General features: G+C 39.4%; 1 protein-coding gene and 1 long non-coding RNA gene across 3 annotated transcripts in view; both read left to right on the top strand.

The window, feature by feature from the left end:
• LOC145457955 (uncharacterized) overlaps positions 1–24806 on the top strand; it is a 186368-nt gene that overhangs the window by 130893 nt on the left and 30669 nt on the right. The gene's annotated exons all lie outside the window — the stretch shown is intronic.
• LOC145457752 (fibrinogen-like protein A) lies at positions 451–22942 on the top strand. 2 transcript variants are annotated; one of them, XM_080336025.1, is made up of 7 exons: positions 451–846; positions 949–1029; positions 1086–1144; positions 1206–1307; positions 19790–19886; positions 21961–22060; positions 22157–22942. In XM_080336025.1, the coding sequence occupies exons 2-7, from the start codon at positions 969–971 to the stop codon at positions 22452–22454; spliced, it is 717 nt and encodes a 238-aa protein (XP_080192151.1). In that variant the 5' UTR covers positions 451–846; positions 949–968; the 3' UTR covers positions 22455–22942. The 2 variants fall into 2 exon arrangements, with proteins under 2 accessions (XP_080192151.1, XP_080192150.1); XM_080336024.1 differs by lacking the exon at positions 451–846 and having other exon boundaries at positions 874–1029.

Here is a 24806-nt window from a genome sequence, read left to right as displayed (position 1 = left end):
CACATTTTGACGATGCGTGTTTACTGTCAGTCTGCTGGATCGGCTCATTTTCAATAGGACAATTCGTTCCCGCCAAATAAGGCCTACTTGGAAAGACATAGAATACCCCTATAATGCTGCGGCCCGCGGCGTCGTCGAAACTGGAAAACTGGCCCGCGAGCACATTTGAGTTTGAGACCTCTGGGCTAATGCTTGACATTTCCTGAACATATGCTCAAAAGTTGAAAGATAGCATAATCTTTTCATCGGGATAGAACTCCACATAATGACGCAAATCCACGAGTGAATGGCTCTTGCTGTAAATAGCTTTTATCAATAAAGACAATTCCAAACAGTGGAGTCAGAAATGTTTGCGATTTATTCTTTAGGAATTAAATAGAACAGCAGTTTCCTTCATTTCATTATCCGACATAAACTCCCGAGAAAATGCTTTTGTTAATTGTGATTTGATTTTTCTTTCTCGTCAATATACATATAGTTTAGTTTCCACTCTATCAAATAATCCACGTATCCCAACACAATGCATGGCGTTCTAAATGATGAGTCGTCAATATGCCCCGTTTGTTCTGCAGAAATTCAATCGACCAGCGCAGATTGAGGAACGATTCATTCATTCCATTAGTCTACGAAAGGAAGTGAGCTATGAATGCTCCCGATAGCATTGTAACATTCATTATGAGCTGTGATTCGCTTTGTCAAAATCATTTCGATAATAACCCATAAATACTGAGAATTGTTGACGATATCACAAAGCGCTCGAGGTTGCCAATGCATAAGGTATAATGAGTGATCAGTAACCAAGTAGAGTATCTGGCAACTCTGGAATTCGGCGTCTATTCCTTGGAGGTAAATTTTCAGCAATGGTAATCTTGCCTTATCAATATTTAATATAGATCATGATTTCGTTTTAACTTCGGTATTGGATTCGAAAAACGAACGCACCAACAGACATTACATACTCTTCGAAAATGTTGCTGAAAATTCCGATTCTTCTCATGTGCTGGTTCCTGATCCGACCGCACTTGGCAGGTAGAAAGAATTCGTGACTGAATTTGAATTATAGTTGTAAATATATCGTTTTTTAGCGAAATTTTGCGTCAGAAAATACGTCAACGGAAAATGGATCACAAAGGGAGATTGTGGGGTCGGTATGCATATAGTTTTTCGTCATTACTGAAAATCTATTCTGTTTTCGGATTTTGAAGGGTCAGGAAAGAATGTCTGCGCTGCAGAAGCAACTCAAAATCAAAGCAGCAGATGAGAAGATATTGCGATATCGGGATCGCATTGGAAACGGGAAATGGGTTGTGAGTTGAATTCGCAGTTGTTGCTTGCCTTTTATTTTTTGTCGCTCGCCTTTTATATTATCTGCCAAACTTTTCATTCATTGTGTACATCGCCTAGGCCAGTGGTTCTCAAACTATGGGGCGTAAAAGCATCTGAAGGGGGCGCAAAGCTGCAGTCAATTGAATAAAAAAATTCATCTATAATTCATAGTTATTGCTGTGTGTATCAGTGTTGGTATCAAGTCACTACCTTCGAGTCACGAGTCATCTCGAGTCATTGCTCATTTTGACTCGAGTCAAGTCAAGTCAATCGATTTTCCAAGGTGACTCAAGTCAAGTCAAGTCACTTCTTTTTTGGAGGTGACTCGAGTCAAGTCGAGTCGAGTCAAGTCAAGTCAAGTCAAGTCACGATTCAAGTCAAATTGAATTTTCGAAGTATGAGTAATGATGCAAAGTCATTAAATTTTGCAAACTGGGTGAAAGACGGATTAATTGGCCATTTATCTCGAATCAAATAACGAATATGAGGTTAAATATACACGCAAAAAGGCGTTGATTCGCTCACGAACACGTAGAACTGCTAATAATATACGTGAGTAACTATAGAGCAACATACTACAGTCTGTTATTATCAGCCAAAATAGAGGATCGGATACGAAGCCTCGAAAAGTTGAAACAAATTGATATGAAATGGTACAATACACTACTCAATTGATATGGTACACACACCACCCATCTACACATCCGTGAGAATGTAGACGCATAAACTATGTCCGTTCTAATTGAATTACACAAGAGGGTTGGGTTTTGGTTTGTTTTGCGGTATTCATGGTGTTTGTCGACTACTATATGGTCATTTACACCAGGCCGATATTCTTCTTATTCTCCGTAATTGCCGACTTATAGCACGGCCCACCTCTTGGCTTTTTGTAAGACACCTCTGACGCAGATGAGGTGGCGAGGAGGAGCCTATAGGTAAACCACCAACACTTGGGTATCGGAATTTGGAAGTCGACCTCGGTCGGACTCGATCCCAGGTGAGCACTACATTGCTATTAGATCAGTGGTTCCAACCGGGGGGAATTCCCCCCTTGAGGTGAATTTTGAAAATTTTAGGGGGGAATCTGGCTTAATTTTTTAAGGGAAATCTGGCTTTGGTATTGTATCGGTAGATATACTGGGTTCACGAGGTTTTTAGATTTTTATGGTATAACTGTTACGTAGAAACTAGTTCTTTCCAATTGTATGTTTCTTTGGTGGATTTCAAGCTGGGTGTATGTTTAAATGCCTTCCGTAGATATTACACCCCCTGATAAAGTGAGGCTCACGAGACGATTTCGCTGGGCCCGTGACAGCCTTTCGATCAATTTGCTACTAAGCAGGAAAACTTCAAGCCGAATTCAGCACAAGGCTGCAGGGGAAATTGTTTAACTTTTTAGGCCAATATGTGAGCTAGCGTGAAAAACATACCGTACCAAATTCATCGATTAAACTCAAGTCCATAGCAAGCGGACTTGGTGATTTATTTTTCGTCAGCGACTACCCGACCAGTAATCAAAAACACGTCAAATTTGACTGTACTTTACAAAAGTTTAGTGCGGTCCGCATTCGCCATAGCTCGGACATATCTGAATATGTTTGGCCATTAATTGCTCAGTCAACAAATAGTTGCGCGTTAAAAAGCACATTTTTTAGTCACAGGCAACTTTTTCATAGGGGGGAATTTTAGCTCAAATATCGGCCAAGGGGGGCACTAGACGAAAAAGGTTGGGAACCACTGTATTAGATCAATCTACTATTAATCCGACAACGTAAGTTGTGATCATTGCGTTTGCGGTCAATTTATTTGTGATGTAACAGGGGATGATCAGTGAAACGTACTGCCAGTGTATGACTGTTTGCTCTCACAAGTGACACCGGCGTATCGCGAACAATCCGAACATACATAAGACAGGTTGATTTATTCGACATCGTTTCCTTGATGACTCGAAATTGACTCGTTGATTTTGCTCTGAGTCCCGAGTCAATCCACATTTCTGAAGCGTCAAGTCAAGTCAAATCATTTTAGCAAAGTGACTCGAGTCAAGTCAAGTCATACGAAAAGTTGACTCGAGTCTGACTCGAGTCATCCCAACACTGGTGTGTATAGTCTGAATTTCATATTTGAGAACTCTCTCATCAACAGTCATAACCTCCCATACCATCAAACTATCCGTTGAGATTGCTAGCATTCTCGTTGCATTTGCGATATGACGATAAGCGGGGCGCGAAATTTTTCACTATCATGATGGGGGCGTGTCAAATGAAAGTTTGAGAACCAAAGGCCTAGGCCAAGGTAGGTGTCTGGTTTCAAAGACTACTCCAAGTAGTTTCGACACCTTCCTATCTCTTCATTGTATCGCAGTTTTGTGGTTTTTAAATTATAGAAATAATAATAAACTGATACTGCGACCTATAAGTCATAAGGTCCCGAGTCACACGTCAATTCTGGTTCATAGTTTTTTCTCGAGTCAATTCACAACAGAGTGAAGTCCGGGTTCTAAGGTTAGAGTTACAGTGTCGAGACACGGGTCAAAGTTATTGTATTGAATGTTTACTTTCGATTAAATAATATATTCATACTGAAATAGACCCGAATATTTTCGGCTGACACTCGTCAGGGATAATTGTCAGCAACTAGAGGAGAATTGGAAAGAACATTATATATCAAAAATCGTATCACAAAATATGACGTCACCAGCATGAAATTTCAAACGAGAGGGCGTTCAATGTATTATTGTCAGGTGGTACCTTCGAGTTTAAATCCTGTTCAACTCACCCGTTTACAACTCTAGGTGCTATCGAATGCCTGGCATTCATAATATAATAATTTTCCTCACTTTACACAGTTTCTGGTCCTATTTTACAAACAGCAGTACAGATAGACGCTGAGGTCACCAAAGTAGTCAAGAAAGCTACTCAAGTAGCAGTAGGACGCAAAAATCTACTCAAGTATGGACAATCAAAAGCTGCAGATTGGTGCAAAGGTGCAGAGAGCTTTAATTCATATTGATGCATCCCAAGAGGTATAAATTTTCGACAGCATAAGCATTCATCCGCATCGTGGTATGATAGCATTGATACTGGAATGCGATACTAATCCTCTATGTTTACTCGGACACTCCGATTTAGAAAATAACGTGGTATGACGCCCGCCCACGTAGTTTGATTGAAGAGCAATATGAAGAAGTTGTGTCTGATACGGGGTTAACACTTTGCGTGATTATAGTAAACGTTAATAAAAATATATGGCTTGTCGTAAAGATGCCATATAGTGTAGCTTTATTTTTGGAAAATAGACGCATTACTACACATCAACATCATCATCATCATCATTGGTTTATTAGCAGTTTTATCAGTTCAATACACCAATAAAAATGTGATACAATGAAAAGACAGGAAGATGTCGAAGCGTCAAGTCTATGGAATCTGACACCCACCCTGGCCTAGGCGATGTAAAGAGGAGGCATGCACACTGAATGAAAGTAAATAAGATAGTATAGCAAAATAAAGCGACAAGAAATAGGACGGCATGTCATGGGAAGCGAGATCGATAGCTCACTCGTGGTCCGGTAATCTTGAGGATGGACTGTATTTATTTAGTAGTAATTGCTTGTTTTTCGACTTGAATGTGGACATGCTCGTGCTTTTATACTTCAACATGTATGTTCTCTAGACAAGAGAACTGTAACTAATTACAACTCAAAATTAGGTATGATGTGAGCCTCTGTAAGGTTCAGGTTCGTGTGAACGCGAACCTTTTTGAAAAACTGTGAGTAGTTATGTAGATCGCTGGTGACCTGGCAGGGGTTCTTATGGGTGCGGCGGTGACTCGCCTGGAAACTCGTGGTGGTGACTCGCCTTTTCAGACCCCCCTCTCGGCGGTGATTCGCCATGTGTTCTTATGGGTGCGGTCGTGATTCGCCTTTTCGGGTATAGGCCGCGGTCGTGATTCGCCGTGAAAACTCGTGGTCGTGACTCGCCTTTTTTGCTATAGGCGGTGGCGGTGATTCGCCTGTCATGTATTCTTACGGACTCTGTGGTGATTCGCCATGTGTTCTTATGGGTGCGGTCGTGAATCGCCCTTTCGGGTATAGCCATCTCTCGCACGTCGTACTTTCGCGTATAGGCTGTGGCGGTGATTCGCCTGTCGTGTATTCTTACGGGATCTGTGGTGATTCGCCATGTGTTCTTATGGATGCGGTCGTGATTCGCACTTTCAGGCATCTCTCGCGCGGTGTTGAATATGTACGAGTCACCAACAATAACCGCGCGGACGGAAACGTGGTTTGTTGTGAGGATTAAGCAGTGCGACCTATATTTCGAATGACCTGTGCGCTGAATTATTTCTCGTCCAGCCGCTACTATCGATTATTACACTATTCCGTTCAGTGCGAAATAGTTTGATCGTAAATTATGATATATGATGTCGTAGTTTAGTCGTGTCAAATGACCGATCGTGTTCTCTTTCCTCGCTCTTGATTGCTACCTGAATAATACTTTCGGCTTATTCGCTGTTTCGCATCTATAGAATAGTCTGCTGTTCACAACCACAACAAGAATCACAAGTATACACATTTACACATTCGTTTATTACTCTGAAATCAAACTCTTCACAAAAGCACGCACAATCGTATCATTCACTTTTTTATCATCCCCAAAATTATTCAAGTATTCCTTGGCTGAAAATCTACCACGGAGCCGGCGTAGACGGTGACTCGAATACCAACAATAGCCGCGTTCACAAACTAACACTCCAAAAAGGTGTGAAATATTCTCTACAAGCGCTCACAAGATAACACATAAGAATAGCCATCTCTCGTGGTTTGATGTTACAAAGGTAGGAATTACGCACAAGTAATATTTTGATAATTAGTTTGCCACAGAGCCTGCGTAGACGGCGATTCGAATATCAACAATAGCCGCGTTCACAAACCAACACTTCAAAAAACGTGTGAAATAGGTTACAAATCCCACGATCGCTCACAAGATAACACCAAAGACATAGCCATTTCTCGCGTCTTGTCATTACATACATCCCAATCGCTACAGTGTAATATGTCGGCGGTTGTTACTATCAAGTAATAAGAAATGAATAACAGTACCAGCGCAGACCGTGATTCGAAAACCAACAATTTGACACTTGCACGCGATCGCTATATGTTTTGACACTTTGGAACAGTCGTTGACTTTGCGTGATAAGAATCATGCGAATATTCAAGCAATGCATCAATTTGACAACTTGAAATGAAACTTGCTACACAGCTCAAGTTGATTCGTATCTGAATGTGTTAATTCGGTACAATTCTAATTTGAGAAATCTTTTTAACGTGATCTTTTGATTCGACCGTAACCTGAATATTACTGACGCCGACTTTTAGTCACATTGAATTATTCACACATTCGCGCCGCTGTTTTCACACCTATAGAATCAATACCAACTATAACTCTACAAGAATCAAGAATCACAAGTATGTGCATTATACAGTTATTGTCTTTGTCAACTTGAAATCCAACTCTTAATACAAACACGCATCTTATCACTTGTCAACTCTATCATGAAAATCCTCGAACCTGTATTATTAAGAATGTTATAGTACGGCGTCGGAATCCGTTCGCGAGATGTACTAAAGGTAAATTCAGATAATCCAAAATGAAATATTAGGACTTTGACATAATCTGAATTGAAATAGATTGACAAACATAACTACCAACTTTCACCCAGTCACATTTCGAAATTATACGCATATTGATTTGAAACAAGTAATGAAATATTACAACTATATTCGCGATCGGACTTTCCGTTTGGCAAAGATAGTTTCAGAAATATTATCACTATGACATCTCAACATTTTAACATCTTACCATACACAAAAGAGTAAAATACAAAAACCTTGTCAAGTCAATCCGTTTGTAACTCACCGAACCAAAGCAAAAAGTGTCCATACGAAAAGTAGGCAAGACTATCCAAGTAATTACTACAACCCACAAACATATCAAGTTCGGTTTTAGGCATATACCACCAACTCGTCTTTTTTTTTGTTCAACTGTAAAAGTCGTTACTATGCCGCAAGACAAAGAAATTACTATGCGGTATATTTTGTAAGACAAAAGTAATTACTTCTCGATGTCGGCGACTTGAGATTAACATAATATATTTGAGTATACGACATTTGAAAGTATGACCATCGTAGTTTCTTACAATCGAACGCAGGTGTTATATCGAAAATTATCGTGATGTAAACATAAGGATTGTCACATCGATTTAACATATGAGATTTTGTAATGGTCTATCATGACTTGAATATTAAATTATTCGCGCTAATTAGACCCGGCGTTGTGGTAAAGGTTATTATGACAGCAACAAACTTTTCAGTGCCGTTGTTATTAACATATTGAGTTGTAAAACTATGCGTGTCTGAAATGTTCTTGAATGGAAAATTATTCCACCTTGGTACATATCACCCTGCGTATCGCGGATATCAGAAAATATTTTACAAATGTATTTGTCTCCACTAACCAAGACTAAAGATGAAACAACAATTTCCTTTGTTAAACAATAACCGGTACAATACTTTATCATCATAATCAGCAGTGAGAATTGAAACACTTTCGCACATTATCCGGTGTCAAGATATCACACTAGGTGAATTGACATACCGCCGCTTGATTAATACCTAATCCATTCGCACCATTTCACATACTTTGATCATTACAAAAGTAAATTGGAATATGTTTGCTAGATGCATTCAATTCAGTTAGAAATGTCTGGTACACAACAATCGTAATATCAAGGAAGTACTTGCTACGCTGTAATTCACTTAACGTGTTTTGTATTGTTGTTCATTTGTAGTATTGATTGTTTTTGAACCCCCAAATAATAATTCCCGACATGAAACCAAACCGCTGAAAGTCGTTACCATCACAACGAAACAATTTGTACGATGTTTGTCAAATGCATCCTATAGTTAGGTGTACTAGAATTATTTGTGTAACACATACGCCGACAATGCAATCGAAAATTTTTCCGTTGTCATTCGCTAAAGTAAATGTCATCACAATACTCATCAAGCTGTCATCTGTAAATCAAGATTACATCCAACTTGTAACTGTATCGTTTAACTACCGGGTTGCATCAGTTTGCTATTTTTGTCATTTAGTGACTGCTGAACATACCAAACGATACACATTCACTTACGAAATATTGTGTTGGTCGTAATTTCCATCATCGTGATAATCGAAGTACATTTGTTTCGAATTCGTAACAGCCGACTATACCACGACGATTTTTGGAAAAGTTATGCTTGGAAGATTGGTTGTATATCACGAAAAATAATTACCACTCATATTGATACTGTTACTCCATTGACCGGTATTTTCAAACGAGTAAAATTTATTACTTGAGTTACTCCGCTTACTATATTCAAATGTAAACACAGCTGTCTTTCAACATCACAAAGACATCGATATAAAGTATACAATCAAACGCAACAAGTTTTACTTTTGTAGGACACTAATTATTATTCCACGCATCTCATTTCATACTAAGTGTATATGAAAGATGTTCATGGTACACGAATATATTCGCTAATGCTACGAACATACGCAATGATTGGTGACGCTTTCACACTATTTCGATTTAGTGTAACAAAAACAACAACAACAATTTTCACTCTCTTGACTTACGAAAACAACAGACGAACCTTCATTCAATATTTTGTTTTTGTCAACAAGTTACTTTTTTCATGAGACCCCCACTACTCTTACAAAAGTACGAAAGATATTTACATCACACAAAGTAATCAACTTTACTCGATATTCTCACATTACGAAACTAAAGAATGGTTGGTTTGACTCTACAAACTGTTTCGTTACCTCAAGACCTTTATTGTCTGAATGGTTGTTCATGTGTCTTAAGAACCGAATAGTTCAACACAGCACTAGTACCAACAGAAACATCAGAGTTGTTTACACAAAAGTTTGTATGTGTACAGTATGCGAATACCATGTGTAAGTCCAGCACAATTGCGGTATCCATCCAAGTTTAGTCAACACAAATTTATTACAACGGAGCCACGTAAACTTTCGTGAAAGAAAAGCATACTCACTTCCAGAGGGTTATTTCAACGCCATAGCAGTACTCCAACAACAAAGTACATATGTTTTCTAGTCACCGTCCTTACATATTTCACATAGATCAATCTACTTTGCTAACGAAAAGTGCTGAGTCACCACATGATTACCCTCACAACAAAACAGCTAGAAGATATTATCATACAAAAATATTCCTAACCCTTTGCGCACCAGTGACAAATCATATAACAAACATTTTTTGTGAGGTGAATTGTTGTTCAGTGTCAAGTCTACCTGTTGAAACGTACATTAAAACAACGCAGTCACAATTCAATTAAAACCACGAATCTATTTTCATTTCGTCACATACAGAAAAATAAATTTTAATTTCCCAAAACATACTTGTAGTCAAGAAATATTTTTATTAATCAAAATCATCGACTTCTGTTTACGGTGTTAGTGTGTGCATGTCATACACGTGGGGACCGTATTAAAATGGACACGACACGACTGAATGTAAGGAGATAGAAGTCTATCGCATAGATTTACATGTGGTCTTCGCTACGGTTTCAAAAAACGAATCATCTCTTTTGCGTTGATCTAGACCGAGCAAGTTAGTTAATGGCCATGATTGTGTTTGTCATATGCGAATGATAGGGTTACTGTCAAATCTACATACAACATCCTTCTGGTACTCAAAATAAAAATTTCATTCTCTCCCTTCGTAGTCATATACCGCCAACTCGGCTTTTTTGTTCATCGACAGCGGCGTTTAACAAGACCAACGACACTGAACCCACGACGTTTACCTATGTAAAATTACCACTTTCACTTGACAGTCCGTCGTTTACCTGGCTAAACATATCATTTTCCTTTGGAGATCTGATGTTTACCCAGAGTAATTTACCCCTTTTCCTTTGGAAATCAATTTTTTCCCTGGATAACAAACCTTTTTCACTTGGAAATATATTTTTTCTCTGGGTAACAAACCTTTTTCACTTGGAAATATATTTTTTTCTCTGGTTAACAAACCTTTTTCACTTGGAAATATATTTTTTCTCTGGGCAACAAACCTTTTTCCCCGGGTAACAAACCTTTTTCCCTGAGAAACAAGCCATTTTCACTTGGTGGGTCGTCGTTTACCTGAGTAAAAATATCATTTTCCTTTGGAGATCTGGCGTTTACCCAGTGTAACAATACATTTTCTCTTGGTCATCTAGCTTTTCCTAGAGTAACTAATCATTTCTCCTGGGTAACAAACCCTTTTCGTCTGGAAAACTATCATTTACCCGAGTACCAATACCGTTTTCACTTGGAAATCTATCTTTTCCCTGGGTAACAATATCATTTTCGTTTTGAAAACTGACAACCACACCGGACAATTTGATATTTTTGTATATTGTTACAACGGGTAGTGACAAAATATACACCAACAACGACTCCGATACATTTGTCTAATCAAATATTCACTTGCTCTGATGCATCCCATCAAAATCATTGGTTACTCACATACAATAACAATGTGCTGTTGTACATCGACATGAATGTTTTCGGAATTGGCGAATAAAGGGGTTTCCGATATGTCTGTGATGTCCGGGTTCGTGCTTTGGATTTTCCAGAGTCAAAATGTCTGAATAAAACACCTCCTTGACTTTGGTAACTGGTTGATACACGGATAATGGTGTTCGGAAAACGGATGAATTTATGTTCCCCATCGCGCTGACAACATCGGGTTACTTGTGAGTTTCCTCAGGTCTGTTTACTATATTGTGTCTTTACTGGTCAATACATGTCGCTCCAGTCAGCTGCAACCGGATCACTAATATGAGAAAGTGTGTGGGCCTGATCCGGATATTCACTCATGAACCAACGACCAATATTCAAGTAAACATGTTACAGACCGTGTTTTGTCTCCATGAAAAATACCAATGCATACACCATCACATCAAGTACTTCACGATTGTTCACAAGTATTCGCGTAAACGAGGTGTACATACAATGTGTCGGTGTACAAACATCATGGAAAACAAATTCATGTTCTCAAGTATCATCATGCGACGACTCTGTACATTCAATGTGGGCATAGATGACACACGACATGATACAATGGACAGTGCATTATGCATACCGATATATTCTCAGTCAAATATGCGAACCATACACAACCATATACCCTGATTTTCGCTGAATATCCACAACACCAACAAATCTGTACATTTCTTTTCCCTTGACCTCGACGATAGAGTTGTCGTCCCAATGTACCAATCGAGTGTATGGTTCATCAGGTGTAAAATCCAAATCAAATGTCACCAAGGTATCGTTTTTCATTTTCAATATTTCCACCGCTGCATCTTGTCTGTGTCGTAAAACCACGGTGTGGGGCCAGAGGAATCTATGGACAGTTACGCGTAGTCCCATATTTACTCGTGGATATGGTCAGGTAACGACAACGTTTTCTCAATGGGCTGTGTGGGTACAACGTTTCAATACGTAGCTGGATCAACTAGACCAAAAGTTTCCAACCACGATTTATGTTGATCTGTCGAGTTACGAGATAGCACCCTCTTGCGGTGTGATTAACACGAAATCCGCCTTCAGCTCGCAGAGACACACCCTGGATTACATTATCTAATCGTAATCGAACTCGAGATTCACACACACACACAGAGTCCCTGTTTACGATTTCAATACGGAGTCACTGCTCACGATGTTTAGCTGGAGTCGTTATGTGGGAGTAGCGACATCCGACATATTCATCGCGTGAAAGATTGATAACGATGGTAATCACCAAATACATAAAACCAGGTGAAACACTGCGGTCTCAGCGAAAAAGTTAGCAGGTTATGACCAACGATACGCAGGGGTTGAGCGAGTTACGCAACCCGATTAAGTCGAGGTCTGGATCACGATGCAAGTCTACATGAGAATCCGAAAAATCTTGCAAAATCAAGGTGTGAACCCGTGAAAGGGTTGTACTCGTGTGAGATTCATTTTTCACAAGTTGGGTTGAGGCGGCTCATACTAAGATCGTGTTACGTCCAAATATGGCTGCTTGTCTGTCCCCAAGTCATCTATGCCCACATTGAATGTACAGAGTCGTCGCATGATGATACTTGAGAACATGAATTTGTTTTCCATGATGTTTGTACACCGACACATTGTATGTACACCTCGTTTACGCGAATACTTGTGAACAATCGTGAAGTACTTGATGTGATGGTGTATGCATTGGTATTTTTCATGGAGACAAAACACGGTCTGTAACATGTTTACTTGAATATTGGTCGTTGGTTCATGAGTGAATATCCGGATCAGGCCCACACACTTTCTCATATTAGTGATCCGGTTGCAGCTGACTGGAGCGACATGTATTGACCAGTAAAGACACAATATAGTAAACAGACCTGAGGAAACTCACAAGTAACCCGATGTTGTCAGCGCGATGGGGAACATAAATTCATCCGTTTTCCGAACACCATTATCCGTGTATCAACCAGTTACCAAAGTCAAGGAGGTGTTTTATTCAGACATTTTGACTCTGGAAAATCCAAAGCACGAACCCGGACATCACAGACATATCGGAAACCCCTTTATTCGCCAATTCCGAAAACATTCATGTCGATGTACAACAGCACATTGTTATTGTATGTGAGTAACCAATGATTTTGATGGGATGCATCAGAGCAAGTGAATATTTGATTAGACAAATGTATCGGAGTCGTTGTTGGTGTATATTTTGTCACTACCCGTTGTAACAATATACAAAAATATCAAATTGTCCGGTGTGGTTGTCAGTTTTCAAAACGAAAATGATATTGTTACCCAGGGAAAAGATAGATTTCCAAGTGAAAACGGTATTGGAACTCGGGTAAATGATAGTTTTCCAGACGAAAAGGGTTTGTTACCCAGGAGAAATGATTAGTTACTCTAGGAAAAGCTAGATGACCAAGAGAAAATGTATTGTTACACTGGGTAAACGCCAGATCTCCAAAGGAAAATGATATTTTTACTCAGGTAAACGACGACCCACCAAGTGAAAATGGCTTGTTGCTCAGGGAAAAAGGTTTGTTACCCGGGGAAAAAGGTTTGTTGCCCAGAGAAAAAATATATTTCCAAGTGAAAAAGGTTTGTTAACCAGAGAAAAAAATATATTTCCAAGTGAAAAAGGTTTGTTACCCAGAGCAAAAATATATTTCCAAGTGAAAAAGGTTTGTTATCCAGGGAAAAAATTGATTTCCAAAGGAAAAGGGGTTTGTTACTCTGGGTAAACATCAGATCTCCAAAGGAAAATGATATGTTTAGCCAGGTAAACGACGGACTGTCAAGTGAAAGTGGTAATTTTACATAGGTAAACGTCGTGGGTTCAGTGTCGTTGGTCTTGTTAAACGCCGCTGTCGATGAACAAAAAAGCCGAGTTGGCGGTATATGACTACGAAGGGAGAGAATGAAATTTTTATTTTGAGTACCAGAAGGATGTTGTATGTAGATTTGACAGTAACCCTATCATTCGCATATGACAAACACAATCATGGCCATTAACTAACTTGCTCGGTCTAGATCAACGCAAAAGAGATGATTCGTTTTTTGAAACCGTAGCGAAGACCACATGTAAATCTATGCGATAGACTTCTATCTCCTTACATTCAGTCGTGTCGTGTCCATTTTAATACGGTCCCCACGTGTATGACATGCACACACTAACACCGTAAACAGAAGTCGATGATTTTGATTAATAAAAATATTTCTTGACTACAAGTATGTTTTGGGAAATTAAAATTTATTTTTCTGTATGTGACGAAATGAAAATAGATTCGTGGTTTTAATTGAATTGTGACTGCGTTGTTTTAATGTACGTTTCAACAGGTAGACTTGACACTGAACAACAATTCACCTCACAAAAAATGTTTGTTATATGATTTGTCACTGGTGCGCAAAGGGTTAGGAATATTTTTGTATGATAATATCTTCTAGCTGTTTTGTTGTGAGGGTAATCATGTGGTGACTCAGCACTTTTCGTTAGCAAAGTAGATTGATCTATGTGAAATATGTAAGGACGGTGACTAGAAAACATATGTACTTTGTTGTTGGAGTACTGCTATGGCGTTGAAATAACCCTCTGGAAGTGAGTATGCTTTTCTTTCACGAAAGTTTACGTGGCTCCGTTGTAATAAATTTGTGTTGACTAAACTTGGATGGATACCGCAATTGTGCTGGACTTACACATGGTATTCGCATACTGTACACATACAAACTTTTGTGTAAACAACTCTGATGTTTCTGTTGGTACTAGTGCTGTGTTGAACTATTCGGTTCTTAAGACACATGAACAACCATTCAGACAATAAAGGTCTTGAGGTAACGAAACAGTTTGTAGAGTCAAACCAACCATTCTTTAGTTTCGTAATGTGAGAATATCGAGTAAAGTTGATTACTTTGTGTGATGTAAATATCTTTCGTACTTTTGTAAGAGTAGTGGGGGTCTCATGAAAAAAGTAACTTGTTGACAAAAACAAAATATTGAATGAAGGTTCGTCTGTTGTTTTCGTAAGTCAAGAGAGTGAAAATTGTTGTTGTTGTTTTTGTTACACTAAATCGAAATAGTGTGAAAGCGTCACCAATCATTGCGTATGTTCGTAGCATGAGCGAATATATTCGTGTACCATGAACATCTTTCATATACACTTAGTATGAAATGAGATGCGTGGAATAATAATTAGTGTCCTACAAAAGTAAAACTTGTTGCGTTTGATTGTATACTTTATATCGATGTCTTTGTGATGTTGAAAGACAGCTGTGTTTACATTTGAATATAGTAAGTGGAGTAACTCAAGTAATAAATTTTACTCGTTTGAAAATACCGGTCAATGGAGTAACAGTATCAATATGAGTGGTAATTATTTTTCGTGATATACAACCAATCTTCCAAGCATAACTTTTCCAAAAATCGTCGTGGTATAGTCGGCTGTTACGAATTCGAAACAAATGTACTTCGATTATCACGATGATGGAAATTACGACCAACACAATATTTCGTAAGTGAATGTGTATCGTTTGGTATGTTCAGCAGTCACTAAATGACAAAAATAGCAAACTGATGCAACCCGGTAGTTAAACGATACAGTTACAAGTTGGATGTAATCTTGATTTACAGATGACAGCTTGATGAGTATTGTGATGACATTTACTTTAGCGAATGACAACGGAAAAATTTTCGATTGCATTGTCGGCGTATGTGTTACACAAATAATTCTAGTACACCTAACTATAGGATGCATTTGACAAACATCGTACAAATTGTTTCGTTGTGATGGTAACGACTTTCAGCGGTTTGGTTTCATGTCGGGAATTATTATTTGGGGGTTCAAAAACAATCAATACTACAAATGAACAACAATACAAAACACGTTAAGTGAATTACAGCGTAGCAAGTACTTCCTTGATATTACGATTGTTGTGTACCAGACATTTCTAACTGAATTGAATGCATCTAGCAAACATATTCCAATTTACTTTTGTAATGATCAAAGTATGTGAAATGGTGCGAATGGATTAGGTATTAATCAAGCGGCGGTATGTCAATTCACCTAGTGTGATATCTTGACACCGGATAATGTGCGAAAGTGTTTCAATTCTCACTGCTGATTATGATGATAAAGTATTGTACCGGTTATTGTTTAACAAAGGAAATTGTTGTTTCATCTTTAGTCTTGGTTAGTGGAGACAAATACATTTGTAAAATATTTTCTGATATCCGCGATACGCAGGGTGATATGTACCAAGGTGGAATAATTTTCCATTCAAGAACATTTCAGACACGCATAGTTTTACAACTCAATATGTTAATAACAACGGCACTGAAAAGTTTGTTGCTGTCATAATAACCTTTACCACAACGCCGGGTCTAATTAACGCGAATAATTTAATATTCAAGTCATGATAGACCATTACAAAATCTCATATGTTAAATCGATGTGACAATCCTTATGTTTACATCACGATAATTTTCGATATAACACCTGCGTTCGATTGTAAGAAACTACGATGGTCATACTTTCAAATGTCGTATACTCAAATATATTATGTTAATCTCAAGTCGCCGACATCGAGAAGTAATTACTTTTGTCTTACAAAATATACCGCATAGTAATTTCTTTGTCTTGCGGCATAGTAACGACTTTTACAGTTGAACAAAAAAAAAAGACGAGTTGGTGGTATATGCCTAAAACCGAACTTGATATGTTTGTGGGTTGTAGTAATTACTTGGATAGTCTTGCCTACTTTTCGTATGGACACTTTTTGCTTTGGTTCGGTGAGTTACAAACGGATTGACTTGACAAGGTTTTTGTATTTTACTCTTTTGTGTATGGTAAGATGTTAAAATGTTGAGATGTCATAGTGATAATATTTCTGAAACTATCTTTGCCAAACGGAAAGTCCGATCGCGAATATAGTTGTAATATTTCATTACTTGTTTCAAATCAATATGCGTATAATTTCGAAATGTGACTGGGTGAAAGTTGGTAGTTATGTTTGTCAATCTATTTCAATTCAGATTATGTCAAAGTCCTAATATTTCATTTTGGATTATCTGAATTTACCTTTAGTACATCTCGCGAACGGATTCCGACGCCGTACTATAACATTCTTAATAATACAGGTTCGAGGATTTTCATGATAGAGTTGACAAGTGATAAGATGCGTGTTTGTATTAAGAGTTGGATTTCAAGTTGACAAAGACAATAACTGTATAATGCACATACTTGTGATTCTTGATTCTTGTAGAGTTATAGTTGTTATTGATTCTATAGGTGTGAAAACAGCGGCGCGAATGTGTGAATAATTCAATGTGACTAAAAGTCGGCGTCAGTAATATTCAGGTTACGGTCGAATCAAAAGATCACGTTAAAAAGATTTCTCAAATTAGAATTGTACCGAATTAACACATTCAGATACGAATCAACTTGAGCTGTGTAGCAAGTTTCATTTCAAGTTGTCAAATTGATGCATTGCTTGAATATTCGCATGATTCTTATCACGCAAAGTCAACGACTGTTCCAAAGTGTCAAAACATATAGCGATCGCGTGCAAGTGTCAAATTGTTGGTTTTCGAATCACGGTCTGCGCTGGTACTGTTATTCATTTCTTATTACTTGATAGTAACAACCGCCGACATATTACACTGTAGCGATTGGGATGTATGTAATGACAAGACGCGAGAAATGGCTATGTCTTTGGTGTTATCTTGTGAGCGATCGTGGGATTTGTAACCTATTTCACACGTTTTTTGAAGTGTTGGTTTGTGAACGCGGCTATTGTTGATATTCGAATCGCCGTCTACGCAGGCTCTGTGGCAAACTAATTATCAAAATATTACTTGTGCGTAATTCCTACCTTTGTAACATCAAACCACGAGAGATGGCTATTCTTATGTGTTATCTTGTGAGCGCTTGTAGAGAATATTTCACACCTTTTTGGAGTGTTAGTTTGTGAACGCGGCTATTGTTGGTATTCGAGTCACCGTCTACGCCGGCTCCGTGGTAGATTTTCAGCCAAGGAATACTTGAATAATTTTGGGGATGATAAAAAAGTGAATGATACGATTGTGCGTGCTTTTGTGAAGAGTTTGATTTCAGAGTAATAAACGAATGTGTAAATGTGTATACTTGTGATTCTTGTTGTGGTTGTGAACAGCAGACTATTCTATAGATGCGAAACAGCGAATAAGCCGAAAGTATTATTCAGGTAGCAATCAAGAGCGAGGAAAGAGAACACGATCGGTCATTTGACACGACTAAACTACGACATCATATATCATAATTTACGATCAAACTATTTCGCACTGAACGGAATAGTGTAATAATCGATAGTAGCGGCTGGACGAGAAATAATTCAGCGCACAGGTCATTCGAAATATAGGTCGCACTGCTTAATCCTCACAACAAACCACGTTTCCGTCCGCGCGGTTATTGTTGGTGACTCGTACATATTCAACACCGCGCGAGAGATGCCTGAAAGTGCGAATCACGACCGCATCCATAAGAACACATGGCGAATCACCACAGATCCCGTAAGAATACACGACAGGCGAATCACCGCCACAGCCTATACGCGAAAGTACGACGTGCGAGAGATGGCTATACCCGAAAGGGCGATTCACGACCGCACCCATAAGAACACATGGCGAATCACCACAGAGTCCGTAAGAATACATGACAGGCGAATCACCGCCACCGCCTATAGCAAAAAAGGCGAGTCAAGACCACGAGTTTTCACGGCGAATCACGACCGCGGCCTATACCCGAAAAGGCGAATCACGACCGCACCCATAAGAACACATGGCGAATCACCGCCGAGAGGGGGGTCTGAAAAGGCGAGTCACCACCACGAGTTTCCAGGCGAGTCACCGCCGCACCCATAAGAACCCCTGCCAGGTCACCAGCGATCTACATAACTACTACTGTGTGAACGCAAACGTGAACCTCATGACGTCACGTGACGTAATTTTGCTAATTCCAACCCTACATATCAGTGAAGTGAAATAGCCTATATTAATTATACATGATACCTAGCGACGACTCGGGCAACATAATGCCACAAAGCTGAAGTATATATTGACGTTTTAAACGTCGCCAATTGTATGAACTTGGTTAATCAAATGCTTTAATAATCTCATAAAATCAATATGAACCGTCGCTTTGCCAACAATTTCGACGAGGACTTGCAAGGGAATATAAGCTTACTACGCCTTAACGGTCTAGGCCAGACCGGACAATGTATTCGTCTGAGTATTGCTACGATGATATTGAACAGAGTGTCAAATGGGTTTCTATACTTGCTACCGATATTACCCCATTAACAAGGTATACAGCAGTAGCCAACGCCACAATTGCACGGATTTGGTTTTTATGACATAATTGGCCCGCAGTTGAATGTGCAATAAATTCTAACCAAAGATGTTAAAATGAAGTGAAAATTGTAATATATGAAAAAGGTTCACAGTGCAGAACCTACCAAGGTTCGTTTGTGAACGTGAATCTCTTCATTTCCGAGGTTCACACACAGAACGCGAACGTGAACCTCACGTTCACACCATCCCTACTAAAACTATGATACTATGGGAGTTGAAAGAGAAATATAAACATACTTCTAAAAAGCAGAAATATATTTCAAGTCTTTTGAAATTTTGAAAATGTCTCGAGTCAAGACGAGTCACAAAGCATCGCGACTCGAGTCGAAAATTTCCAAGATATTGAATGTTAGCAACGTCCCGGGCAAGCTCGTTTAAAGACGAACAAAAGTTCGAGGCACAAATAAGGTTTTAACCATAACCTCGAACGCACTCAAAGAAGAGAATTCAGAGATTTAGGATACTTTGATGAATTCCGTTGCAGGTTTTCCAGCGAAGAAAATACGGAAACGTGGATTTTTTCAGAGGTTGGGATGATTACGCGAACGGATTCGGGAATCGCGATGGAGATTTCTGGCTCGGTAAGACTTTTTTTAATCGTTGGTTGGTTCTGACCATAGGGTTATAACGACCAAATTTAATTGAATTTTTGATTGAAATGACTCGCGTCACGACTAGACTATAGAATCGACGCAATTTGTCTTTGACTCGAGTCCTTTTCTAAAAAATGAAAGATAACTCGACTTGAGTGACTTTTTGTGGTCCCCCAAAGTCAAATAACTCGAGACATTCTATTTCAGTGGTTCCCAAATTTTTTCATCTCGTTGACCCCTTCGCCGAAATTTGAGCCACAATTCCCCCCTGGGAGAAATCAGCCCGATGATTAAAAAAAGTCGTTTTTTCCCGCGTACAAACCTGTTGACTGAAGAATAAGACTGGCGCTACAGAGTGTTTGTGTGAAGGAGGGCCAAAACAATACCTCCAGAAAACAATGGTAGCCTATTTTTCCCAATCAACACAACTTCTGGAAGGGTTCGTTAACAATTCACACTAACTGCTGTCTAAAATCAGTATGCCTAAATTTACTAGTCGCGTGGATGTTGTTTTTAAAGTTTATTTATGAATTTGGTCAATAACATTGGAACTTCTATAGTCCATATACAGCATAAACGTGATAAGATTTCCTGCATGATGAGCTGATGGAAATGGCCTCTTCTAAAATTGAGGACACCCAGGCCACACAGTTAAAGACTATTAATGAAATTTCGGATGGGTCCACATGACTTTGTTGAAGCATGATGCTATTTCGTGAGCTCCGATAAAGATTGTCGCTAGGCTACTCGAAAGATTCCAAATTGGTATTTCTTGGTTGGGTGATGTGTTTTCCTCGTCGGGTCGCATTTGTACCGCTGGCCTTAAATTTAGGGCAGGACTATTCGTAGCTGTTATTTCGGAACTGCGCAGTCATATCAATATCGAAGGTTTCGGTAAACATTTTTCGGTCATTTTGGATTCCAAGTGTTATTACCGTCGATCTTTCTCGGAGCACACTTTGCAGATTGGAAGATTTCGCTCAACGTTGATATGACGTGATGTATCCTGGCGCGGATATGCACATGCGTCAGGGATATCTAGAGTTCTAGATATACCTGACGTGCCTAATGGTCTCGCACTAGCCTACTGCGCAACTCTAGACCGGTACATCGATCCCTACGGCCCAAGCGAGACTAAAAAATGACCGTCCTTTCATAATTGCGAATACAGATTTACTCAATTCTGTAAATGAAGCATTATCAAGGCGTTATTTTCTTCATATTTAGTTTTCTAGTGACACTAAATTGGAGGCATGGTCCCTTTTGTCCTCTGGTTAATAAATATAGCACAAGAAATTACAGTTCGTCACTTTCCGTTTTGGCAACATTGCACCAGATTTAGCATGTTCTGTCACTACAAATTTCAAATATAGCATTTGAACACACAGCATTAAAAAAACAGCTCAAAGGAACATGCGCTCGGAAATAACTAGTACTTGACTACTTGACAGTTCGGAAACGAAACATTTGGTAAATCCGTTACAATTCTAAAGCAAAATTCCTCCCTAAAAATTACAGAATTCCCCCCGGGGGGAATTCCTCCTCGGTTTGGAACCACTGTTCTATATTAGATTGATGTCTCGTGTCTCAGGACCGAAACTTGAAAAATAGCCCCAAAAATAGCCCCTACTTGAATAAACATTTTAAATAAGTTAAACAATAATAGACGTGGCGCACATAAATTTTGTTGTAAGTTCCATATCTGGAATTGCCCCATCATGGACAGAATATATTTCAACAAGCTATTTGCGGTACAGAACTTCAGAATATCGCGAAACAATAACCTGATATTGTTAGTATATGTTGTGATATTTATGACGAATCCTCATTCGAGTTGAAATCGCTGCGAATTTTTCATGCCGCTTTTGCCGCGAATAAAACGGATTCGGAATTGAGAATTTTGAATTGAGAAAATTGTTTTGGAGAATTTAGTCGATATACACGTGTGCGGTTTTAGTCACTCACAAAGACAGGGAACATGGAGCTGAAAATCAAAATGATCAAGAGGCATGTTTTGCGGTATCCGTGTCTATGTTTGTTACAACCTATAATGTCTTTTCAGGTCTAGAATCGTTGCACCAACTCACAAAGACAGGGAACATGGAGCTGAAAATCAAAATGATCAAGAGGCATGGAGGAATATATTGGCTCGCTAAATACAGGTGAATATCAACCACAATTTCGTTGCATTTCATATTTGCGCGGAGTTCAAGTGGCTTGAAGCAATTTGCCTTTTTCTCTTATTATTTCTCTTCCAGCTCCTTCCGCGTTGGCCCCGGATCCGACTTCTACAGACTGTACGTATCCGGATACTCCGGGAATGCAACTGATTGTCTCTCATATCACAACAATCGACAATTCTCAACGGAGGACGCGGATCACGATCGTTCGTCAAGGAATTGCGCTTCTGACCGCGAAGGAGCCTGGTGGTATCGCAACTGCGCCTTCAGCCACCTGAACGGAAACTTCCACAAAACAGACCGCAATGGAATCTGGTGGGGGCACAACGACTACCAAATGCGATTCTCGGAGATGAAGATCCGGAAGAGAACGTGACGTAAACTCACCGTCGCTCTCCTCGGTTATGTCGTCACGCAAAGCGGTTCTATATTTTGAATTGTCATTCCAAACATCACAGTAGAAGAATCGTGACGTAAGCGTACGGCTGTTACGTAGGGTCACCATCACACATGAATGAACTTACTCAAGCATTCAGTCTTTCTTCATCATTTGCTTAGACCAGTGGTTCCCAACGTGGGCGATATCGCCCCCTAGGGGGCGATTTGGCGGCCTAGGGGGGCGAAAATGGACAAAGGGGGCGAAAATATCGAAGGGGGCGATAGGGGGTGATGACTCGTATAGGAGTCAAGTCGGAGAAATGACCTTTTTTTTTTAGTCAACCCACGGAAATTTAGTTGCAAAACTGTAAAATTCGACATCGAGCCGACAAGGTGACCTTTTTTTATTAGTCAACCCGCCGATGATTACAGATTGTATACCAATTTTCCGGTTCACAAAATCTGGGGGGCGATGATCGGCGTTGAGCTTGAAAAGGGGGCGATGAGTCGAAAAAGGTTGGGAACCACTGGTTTAGACCAAGCAGCTACACTGCAAACATTTTTAATTTTGTGCGAAGCAACGTTTGGTTATACTTACATCGATTTTACAAAACCAGACGATGCATTTATCGGCGTTCAGACATAGCAATATATCGAGGATTTCGGTGACTCGCAAGCGAAGTCGCATGTTGGACGACACGTTATCTCCTAATTCTATATGTTATTATTTGTAACAGTGTCCTATTTTTCGCATTTTGAAATATGGTAACAGTAGTTCTGCTTACATTTTAAATAATGTGACGAACATACGCAGGGCGAATCAATGTCCAAAAATTGGAAAATTTTACAAAACTTGATTTTCTATGAATTTGAAAAATGGATTTCAAAATTAGAAAAACGCCGCAGGTCGGGGTTTGAGATTTCCTTAACATACTTGATACAGGCCAGTGATTGACACGTGTATAGCGACAGTGAGCGGAAGTATGTGTAATGTGCATATTGTTTAGTTCAAAGGTCTCAAACACGCGGCCCGCGAGAGTATTTTGTGCGGCCCGCGACGGAATTTTGGAATTTCAAGTATTCAACCATATATTCAAGTGCCATATATTTTTTTAGATATAAGAGCTTAAAGTTCAATGTAAAACTACTATAAAAATCACTGGGATCTCAACAAACTTCACCATCACATCACTTTTAAAAGCTACCATGAGATAGAAGATGAGCTATTACGTCACATTTCTAGTTAATGACGACAGAACATAATCCGTTGATGATTCGTGACTTAAAATTGTGATTTGGTTTGGTGCGACCTTCTCGTAAAATTACTCGGTTTTCGATAGACTGAGTGATTAAATAAAAATATTATTCAAATATTTGAAAATGTGATTTTATTTCGTGTCAAGCGTGAATAATGCAATAATAAATCACATTTCCACGATGTTTGTGGAATGCCTGTCTGCAAGGAACCGTCAAATAACGCCTAGTTGGAACCTATACATTGAATATCACGATTATTTATGCTGCGGCCCGCGTCGTCATCAAAAACTAGGAAATGGCCCGCGAGCACATTTGAGTTTGAGACCTCTGATCTCAATTAATATGTAACAAGACGGAATTCCATGTCAGTAGTAATTATATCCATAATCGAATATGCTGCGGGTCGGAAAATAAACGTCTGCGGGTCGCGTGTTGAGAACCACAGCTCTAAACGATTGTGGATAGCAGCCAAAGCCTACGAGTCCTGAAACGCGGTAGTTCAGGCCAGCGACGATATCTTGCGCACTGGGCCTATTGCAGATGCGATTGTTCAGACCAGCGTAACCAGGCCTGTTACAGATGCGAGTGTTTAGGCCAGCGATGATATCTTGCTGAAGCGATAAATCAGGCCAGCGAGACTTGCGTGCGCGTACAAATGGCAAACCAACTCAGAGGGAGATCGCGGGCTGTTATACAGACCGACAAATTCGCAACCCGCTTCTTGCTAATTGGCAACACGCTTCTCGCTAATTACCAGCGCCAACACAGGTAATACGAATTACTGGGCAGGATGGCTGAATGTGATGCGCGATTGATGACAAACGAGAGGCAAGTTGTGATTTTAAGTTTTATTTCGAGGGAGAATTTCTTCAGGAATTGTTGTACTCATGCATAATGCGCACCCCCAATCCCCGATTCTAGGACAAAAAATTGGTAAAATGTTGCGCAGTATACATGGAAATTTACGGGTAGTTTCATGATCGTCTTTACCAAGTTGGCAAGCTTAAATTCATTCCGTGACGCACAACATACTGCAATATTTTCAGATTAGAATTTCACTTTCAGGGTAGAAACTATCTGTGGGCCGCTCAAA

The sequence above is a fragment of the Botryllus schlosseri genome, chromosome 15 (assembly GCF_051294905.1).
Source record: "Botryllus schlosseri isolate E-star chromosome 15, Bs_hap1, whole genome shotgun sequence".
In the NCBI taxonomy this organism is placed as follows: Eukaryota; Metazoa; Chordata; class Ascidiacea; order Stolidobranchia; family Styelidae; genus Botryllus; species Botryllus schlosseri.
Note: the sequence above shows the minus strand (reverse complement) of the source record. Positions and strands in the feature narration are given on the sequence as shown.